Genomic DNA, 9,040 nt, shown 5'->3' on the forward strand with positions numbered 1-9,040 from the left:
TACAAAGTTCGAATCCAAGTCAATATTGGCTCCCAGAAACACACCAACAGAGGTCAGTTCTTCAATTTACCAGGTTAAGTCCAAATCATTCATTTCATCAAAAAGTACATTTATTTTATCTCAAATTGTTGATGCAACTTTTACCAAAAAAAAAATTCCTAAAAAATGAAAACAACTCAAAACAAAACAATAGCACATGACCTGATACACTAGACATTAGGATTGCAATATATATAAAAAAGGACATTTTGTATTTTTTAATTTTTTAAAAATATTTCTGGCAGTTATTTGAGATTTTCATAATTAAAAATAAACCCTGTGCAATCCCCAACAGTTGTGCTCCAAGATTATTCTGATATGACTAGAGCTCAAGAATTTTGTTCATTCATTTGATGGCAAATACTTCTGTGGTTACTGTCAGGGCACAGTTTGTTTGCACATAGATGTAATGAGCACAAAATAAATTTTCCTTTGTGGGAAAATATGTATGTATATAGGGTTTGTAGTCATTTATTTAAGTAAACATAATTATTCTATTCTATGTGTTAAGCCAGCCTTCAAGTGAGATGAGGAAAATATTAAGTAAACAGATTCTCCAATTTTTAGAGCTGCATCATGTATTTTCTCTGTATCTACATTGCATTTTATGATGATTAAACAAAAAAGAGAAAGATAAATACTACAACTTTTATTCACAAATTCATCAAATCTTAAAAATAAAGACTCTTTAGGAAAAACCTTGTAAATGTAAAACATATGGCAGCTCTACCGATAAAACAAGGAAACCTAAATTAGTTTTTAATTAATTATTAAATACAAAGGCACCTGGGTGAGTTGAGGGCATGCATGGCGATTGTGGCATTTTATTTTGTTCTGCTACTTTTATTATGCTGTGGCAGCGCAGTGAGTTGTAGAGCTGTAATATCTCATGAAAAGAGCCGCGGTCTGCCGACCCCTGTGTCAAGCCGCTAAGAGTCCACAGATTTGTTTACGGCTCCGGAGGGCTGGCTGAGGATCAAGGGAGTGATGCGGCACTCACTACTGCAGTGTGGGGCAGGTCTTCTTGGGGTACTCCCGTCTTCTCACCCAACTTAAATCTGCTGACGCTCCGCTGCCGACCATTCTCCGGACTGGGCAGCGACGATGACCAAGTCCCTCGGGTTGGGCGACAGGCCACGCCAGCGCCAACCTTTCCTCATCTCATCTGCTTTCCGTGAGGACGCGCACACGATTCCATTACTGATCACAAGAATGCCAAGTCATTAAATATGGATTAAGAGGCCCCGCCTCATCGGGGCATGTTTGTGTTAGTGAGGCAAGATGATGAGTGTGATGCTCACTGGTGCTCCCAGCGCGTTGCAAGGCTGTGGACTGGTGCACAGTCTTCTCATCGACGAGAGTTGAGTGGTAACCATAACATTATAGGGCAGACAACTTCAAAGATGTAATGCAAGTGCCTTAAATTCTTTGAGAATCTGTACTGGGTGTTTCCTGCCTAAAAAATTGATTTTTAAAATACACAATTTAGCCATTTTCAGTGTTCTGAAAATACAGTTTAAAAAGCAAATACACAAACTGATCCCACTCGGATATCTTGAGCAGTTTTCAAATCACGTGGTTTCTACACCGCAGGGGTGCCCTGGTAGGCGGAGCCCTTAAAACGGTTAGCATCTCCTGATAGAGCTTACTACCTGTGTGCTCGTAAGCGCAGTGAACCTGCTGGTGGCCGGCGGGACAGTGATCCTTACCTCGGCAGCTCTGAAACTAATTTCTCCGCGGATCATTTAAAAAAAAGTTGTAACAGTGTTCATCTCTCCAGCTTGGAACGGATTAAATTACACCACTCTCGAGCTTCACTAAAGTTTTATTTGAAGCTTTACTACATCACGTGCTGTTTTGTCCGTTGCTCAAAACGTTCTTCTTCGATTGTTCTAAAGAACCAACTTATTTTCATTACCAAGAACTAAATTGTCTTCAATATAGCTCTTTTATAAATAAAGTTAAATGTAAGCACATATAATTCCAAAACTGTTTCTAGACTTGTCATATTTGTGATGTCTAGAGTAATTAATACAAATTCTTAGCATAAAGTCTATTGTATTTAAGCAGCAATTATAATATACTAATGACATTTCTCTCAAATAAATAAATTTTCTTTACAATACATAAGGCCCAATTGGCATACCAATTTTTGAATTATTATTTTTTTACTTCAATTTTGTATTTTATAAAATAAGACAAGTGTAATACAGCTTCACCGAAAACAATATTTGCAATTTGAATGAACTTTGCGAGTAATTTAAACATTCAGTTTTATATTCGCTTCGCATCCAAAAACTAGTATTTGAGCAGGCCTATTATTTTATCATATTACAGTCAATAACACTGAAATCAATGTGCATGGTCGAAGTGCTGATATACTTACAACGTAATAAGGAATAGGAGAAAACTCTTTGTAACATTTGCAAAACTTAGATATGTTGGAAAGAGAGAAGAAAGGTGTGTACATGAAATTGGTACAAATCAAAATAGATCTCTGATACAACTTTACTTTTTCAGAAACCTAATCATTAAAATAAAAAATCTCTGACTGCCTAAGAAATTCCCTTTTTCCTGTTGCTGAAAATGCTCCTACGTTTCCAGGTTACTCCTGTTGCTTGCCACCCTTCTACTTAACTTTTTAGTGAAAAGAAGAAAAAAAAAATCAGACATCCTCTGCACTGGTAAATGCCAAATGTCCTCTGAAAGTCAGCTTACACAATGTTCTTGTCGATGCACCAGCAATCACACTCTAATCAGTGCCTAGACGCATCAAGCCAAGTACCGCACAGACCGCTACTTGTCCTCGGGCGAGTGTTTGACGCCGTGTCCTCCTTCACCCAGGTACTTCAAGAGGTCCGTCAGGTTTTCAAACTCTGTCCTGCCTCGAGGCGGGTCGTTCTTGGGTATCCGTGGCAGGCACGAACCCACTTTCTCGCGGAATTCCAGCATCTGCGGGAGGGTGGAAATGAAACGTAACATTAGAACGATAAAACAATCTCGTCCTTCCTTGTCAGCCGAACGCCGCGGCAGTGAACCAAGTCGCGGACCAGGGGGGCGAGGTTCGCACGTGACTCACGGTGCTGGCTCCGGAGAGCTTCCAGACGGCCCAGAAGAGGATGCCGCAGCCTCCGACCGCGTACAGGGTGCCCCGCCGAAGGGCGCGCAGTGCCAGGGCCGTCCCTGCCTCCTGCATCTCCGCGGCCCCGCCCGCCACGCCCTTGGCGAAGTGGGCCGAGTCGCTGTTCTTGGCGGCGGCCAGCGTCGTGCTGAAGCCGGCGATCGCCGCCGCCCCGGCCACCCCGCAAAGGAATACTCCAGCTGCAGCCAAACGTGTTCCAAAAACCATTAATTACTACCTCCCCTTCACTGCGCTGCTTCTGTGACCCCTCTTTATTCTCTGTGCTTAAGGTATTTATTAACTGAAAATAATGTACCTCTAAAAAATATTCTCATGAGAATTTTGATATTATGTTTTACTAGCTGCAGTACCCAGCGTTGCCCAGGCTGAACACAGAGTGAAGGGGAACTGTTTAGAGATCAGATGTAGTTAGTAATTGTCTTCTTAATTTGAATGTCAAGTGTGCAAAATAATTTATATCACTTTCAGATCCCGACAGACGTTGTTCTGCCAGTTTATAGTTATTTAACTGGTCTGTATGTAATCTAGACTCTATAAAGGAATATAGCAAAAAAAACTGAAAAATAAGGGATTACTAATATTGAAAATATTCCATTATCTAGCTAATGCTCGGCATGCATTGCAATGCCTTATTCAGTTTTATTTTGTAATATGTTTGAAGTAGTTACACATATACAAATAATCTATGCATGTCTCTATATATATATTTATCTCTATCTACATATATAGTCCTATATATCTATGTATCTCTCTATCTGTATTTATCTCTTTATATCTACATATATACCTCACACCAGAGGTGGGTCGAAAAGTATCAACCAGATTTTTTGTAACTGATACACGCCTGTATCAGGTACTGCAAACGAGTACACTTGAAAAGTATCAAGTACTTTAGTATCAGTTTTTGAATTCGCCTGGAACAACACCACGGCCAATGTGCGCGTGCGCAGAACCCGATCGCAGATGACGGTCACTTGGGCGGAGCTTGTGAAAGGGGAGGGAGCGGCACGATGAATAAGGGATAAAGGGAAAGAATGTAGGGGAGGAAGCGCAGGGGAAGGCGTTGAAGGAGAGGCGCAGGGCAGAGCGAAATTGTTACGAGTCGTTTTGTTTATTGTCCCACATCAAAATATGCTCAGTGCGCAGTGCGTGCACCGTCTCGTTCAATAATACAACTAATGAAATTTTAATATTAAAAAGTACATTAATACAAGATATAATATTTATATTTGTGCACCTAACAGCTATGAAAATGCAAATAAATTCTCAGTTGACACTAATAACAGATGTAATCAACATATGGACTTTCTTTTTTCGAAAACAATTAGTAACTAGTGTTTTCATACATTAAAAGATTACGATTTTATCAAAAATTAAAAATAAAGAAAACAGATAGGTACATTAGTGAGCATACTATATCAATAGACATTTGAGTTAGGTACATCAGGCAGATAGCAGTGCCAATATCGATAAAAAAACAAACACTTTGCAAGTTCAGTCACTATTTAACAAATAGTATTGCATTATAACTCAGTTTTTGTTTACACAAATTACACTTAGCAAACTCATTATTTTCCGTGAAAAAATTCCACACAAATGAAGTCTTTTTCTTGCACTTATCCATTCCTTATTTCACTATAAAGATACTAACTACAAAGCATGACAGCCCGCAACAATTTACATGGTAATACACGGCTAGGACGAACTGCAGTGAATGTTGAAATGATTGATACTGGCTGTATCAGGCGGGCATGAGAGTAACAGAGGTAGAGAATTACCGGGCGTGATAAATAATGTATCAGAGACACCGATACCTTTTTACGCTGATGATGACGGTACGGAGGATGTGTAACCTGTAACGAGAATGCTGATACCTCGTTGCTTCCTGGGACAGCTACTGCTCTATCTGATACAAAAGTATCAGATACTTGTAACTAGTACATTACTGTATCAGTATCATGGTGGTACTGATACCGAAAATTGCTGTAACAACCCACCTCTACCTCACACTATCTCTATGTATTCTATATGAGGGTACTGATTGATTCGTTGTTAATATCACACGGGTGTTTTTTACTTGTATGGGAAAATTAAGAATGATAAGGCATCTAGTGCATGGCAAAAATGTTAATAGGCAATAGGAAATAAACTTCTAGCGCTTGCGGCATTGTCAACACACACTTCGTACGTGTACTGAATGTTGTATCTAACCCCCTCCAACACAAATGATTCTAAATTGGACTTAGGATCCCTAATGTTATTGATAATATAATATAGCCTATAGCCTTCCTCGATAAATGTACTATCCAACACTGAAAGAATTTTTCAAATCGGACCAGTGGTTCCTGAGATTAGCGCATTCAAAGAAACAAACAAACAAACAAACTCTTCAGCTTTATAATATTAGTATAGATTAGTGAGGTAGGATGATAAAAATGACACTCGATGTTGCATCTAAGCACTATGAGATTTGTGCAATAACCATAACATTATTTGGTGCAGAAATGAAGATAAAGGTGTAATGCAAGACACATGAGTGTTTTCAAGAATCTGCATTGGGTGTTTCATGAGTAAAAATTACTCTGAAAACACACACTTAAGCTATTTTCACTTGTTCTTTACAGTAAAGTTTAAAAACGAAAACCGGAAACAAGAATACTCAATTTTTAAATATACGCAATTCTTAAATCTATGATATTCTTAAATGCTTTTCATAAACGGACACCACTTTTATTCTAAAGCAGTTTTCAATCACGTGATTTTTGCTGAAGCTCTTCTGCACACCGTGTGTGTGTGCCCAGGTATGTGGGGCTGTTAATGTGATAGGACTTCCAAGATTATAGTGAACTCCAAACCACTTGGGTACTAACTCACAGCTCATAATATCGAGGTACCGTCATCGAAAACCTCGACCCTTGCCAAAATAGCATGACACAATGATCACAACCATCGAGGATACACGCATCACCAAACTAAAATGCACTTAAGAAATACTGTACGAAGGAAAACATTATTTTCTAACAATAAATCAGGTGTCCAAACAAATCTGTAACAAAATTTCCCTCACTTTCCATGACCAAAATTACAAATTTCTGTGACTATCCCCCCCCCCCCCTCCAAATTTATCTATTTTACTGTTTTTTGAGAAAAATAATATAACCTCTGCCCTCCCCACAGCTGACATAGTTCAAACACATGCTATTTTATACTGTGTACAGGAAAAATATATGTTTTCAATATGGGTGAATTCAGACTGGTGCATATTTTCTACACAAAAAATAATATCACAGGGAAATTTTTTGAATTTTCAAGGATTTAAAGTTAATTCCCTGACATTCCCTTACCAATTCCAACTTCCCTGACTTTTCCCTGATTTCCTGTAAATGCAGTAGCGCTGCAATTTAACTTCACTACAGTAGAAAATTTTAAATTTGGCTCAACTGGGGCCCAAGCTGATTCAACATAATGAACATTTGGTTTGACTGAACAAAACACTCTTGAAACATTAGTCACCTGTCGACATGCCGTCATGCGGCAGGACTCATCGCATCTCTATGAACAGTCCCAGCAAACAGGCATTTGTGCACAGTGCAGTTATAAGAGTGTGCACTAATTAAAGCAGTATTTCTGTCATTCTCGCACAAAATGTAAATTTATGTTTTAAAATGTTTAACTGTACATTTCAGGGAACTAACTGATTACAATGCAGGGCTTTCTTAATTTTATTTTTTTCCTCGAAACTTATCAGGTTTATGCACAGATCCAAGTAACGAGTTTCTACTGCATTCAAAAATTCTAGATTCTGAATTTGAAAGGTCAGTGACGAAAACACGAACTGCTGTCTACAGAAAAGCTTACCTTCCAGCTATAGACTAATGTTATTAAGGTTTTATCATTTAATGACAGGCACACACAAAATATGCAATTACGTTCAAAAGGTTGAAAGCAGTTGACATACGTGAGCCATGGTTTTGTTACCTTTCATATCGAAGCTATTCTTTCTTGCAGTGACATTACTCGAATGTGATTTCACACTGCTTATCCCAGGGCTGCCTTCTTCCATCGTGTCACTTTACAGATCGCTCTGCCCTGATGTGCAGCTGGCAGAATTCATCAGTGATTCCTGCAACCAACTGTCACATGTGTGTTGCTGGTTGACTTTGCAATCTCTAGGTTTTTTTTTTTTTTTTTGCTAAACTACAGATAATGGTGGAAAGCGTGCATTCACCAGCTCACCATACCCAAATACGTATATAACTGTAGTATATTTTTAAACCTTGCCAAGTGTTTTCATTCAGTGAAAGATAATACTGAAATATGAAACAACTTGTCTCAATATGTTGTAGATATGGCACATGTATAAGACACGTTCAATTTTGAAAAACTTTTTAACAGGAGTTACCGTAAGAAGTTAATTACAAAAAAATGCTAAAATATATCAGCATAGATCAAAAGCAAACTAAAACCCTACAACAGCAATAAAGGTAAAAAATATTAGAACATTTAAAACAAATAAATAATAAAATCCAAAGGAATACAAAAATACAAAGGGTGAAAGTAAGGTGGAGGAAAATTGATAATGATGAAAAAGGAGAGCATAGTCCAACAGAGATAATGTTGGAAATGGGTTGGTAGAGCCTAAAGGATAGAAGGCAGAGGGAGAGACTAGTAAGGATGTACAAGCGCTGAGTTGTGAGGGGGGGGGGGGAGGGGAGAGAGAGGGAAGTTGGCGGAGAACTGGGGAGAAGAGTTGCGATGCGGAAGCCTAGAAGTAGGAGGGAGAACACCAAGAAGGTCTTGTAAGGAACAAATAAATACCGAAAGGGGTAAAAATATGATGGTTGTAAGAACAACAGGGGATTGGAATGTGTTAGATGAGGAGTGTGTATTGGCCAGTAGTGAGGCTCAGTTCACGAGAAAAGTGAAAGGTAAGTACAGATAAAGCTTGCCACCGTTTTTTTTTTCCTTCCCATTTGCAGCAGCAATAATAATAATAATAAAAGAAAAAACTATCAACACATGGTGAACACTGCACAGGCACTAAAGCTGGACTCAGGCCGAAATTATATAGCCCTTCGCCCCAATCTGTTTGTCCGTTAATCACGTGACCTGCAGCCAATCAGACGCCTCGGAAAATTCCATCCATCCGTCAAAAGCTTACCAAGCTTTAGGTTTTGACCTTTTGACGGACGGACGGATGAAATAACCTCCAAAATGTTAGCAATGTTGGCAAGATACCTACTGCCAGCAACCTTTACTATTTTAAAAGGTTTTTAAGCATATTTATATGTTTAGCTGCTTTCATTAAATGTTACTTAAGTACGTTTGAACATACTGTTAACAAGTAAAAATATTTTAATAAATACCACAGAGAAAAATATTTAATGATTTATTAAGTGCTTAACTGTCATGATCGTTGATATAATATATCTATACAATATAAATATTTACCAGTATTTAAGATTTATAGTCTGTTCACAGCATTAAGTACCAATTTGACGGTCATGCAGATAATCATTGAGTAAATAAAGTACTCTATATATATACTCTCTATTCTATGGTACTAACCAAGGTCATTAGATGCGCGGGTTAGTACCCAAGGTCATGCGCCCTAGCATGCCAGTGGGCTTCTTTTTGTGTTATAAATAATTATGCTTTTTATGTATTTTTTAATGGTCACGAGCCTCAACAATTGTGTATATTATGTAATCGTAACTAATTAATTATTGTGTAAATTGGCTTTTTAATTAATTACTTGCTAAAGTTGTGCTAATAATTCTGTGATTTTCTCAAGTGCTTATGCCGTGCTAGTAATGTAATCGCAGCCTGGCGCGTCGCGGGGCGGCCTATCCCACGCCG

General features: G+C 38.4%; 1 protein-coding gene across 3 annotated transcripts; it reads right to left on the reverse strand.

The window, feature by feature from the left end:
- Positions 1–1,846: 1,846 nt before the first annotated feature.
- On the reverse strand, positions 1,847–8,759 carry LOC134532684 (transmembrane protein 242). Of its 3 annotated transcripts, none has more exons than XM_063369385.1 (4): positions 8,633–8,759; positions 7,160–7,304; positions 3,119–3,360; positions 1,847–2,991 (listed from the first exon to the last, which is right to left on the reverse strand). In XM_063369385.1, the coding sequence occupies exons 2-4, from the start codon at positions 7,242–7,244 to the stop codon at positions 2,836–2,838; spliced, it is 483 nt and encodes a 160-aa protein (XP_063225455.1). In that variant the 5' UTR covers positions 7,245–7,304; positions 8,633–8,759; the 3' UTR covers positions 1,847–2,835. The 3 variants fall into 3 exon arrangements, with proteins under 3 accessions (XP_063225455.1, XP_063225453.1, XP_063225454.1); XM_063369383.1 differs by having other exon boundaries at positions 7,160–7,314; XM_063369384.1 differs by lacking the exon at positions 8,633–8,759 and adding an exon at positions 8,118–8,316.
- Positions 8,760–9,040: the final 281 nt, after the last annotated feature.

Source organism: Bacillus rossius, chromosome 6 (assembly GCF_032445375.1).
Source record: "Bacillus rossius redtenbacheri isolate Brsri chromosome 6, Brsri_v3, whole genome shotgun sequence".
NCBI classification, from domain to species: Eukaryota; Metazoa; Arthropoda; class Insecta; order Phasmatodea; family Bacillidae; genus Bacillus; species Bacillus rossius.

Coding starts and splice junctions, on each gene's coding strand:
- LOC134532684 (XM_063369385.1), bottom strand. CDS start 7,244: ATGGAAGAAGGCAGCCCTGGGATAAGCAGTGTGAAATCACATTCGAGT. Junction 3,361..7,159: donor GAATAGCTTCGATATGAAAG/GTAACAAAACCA, acceptor GTTTGGCTGCAG/CTGGAGTATTCCTTTGCGGG. Junction 2,992..3,118: donor AGCTCTCCGGAGCCAGCACC/GTGAGTCACGTG, acceptor ACCCTCCCGCAG/ATGCTGGAATTCCGCGAGAA.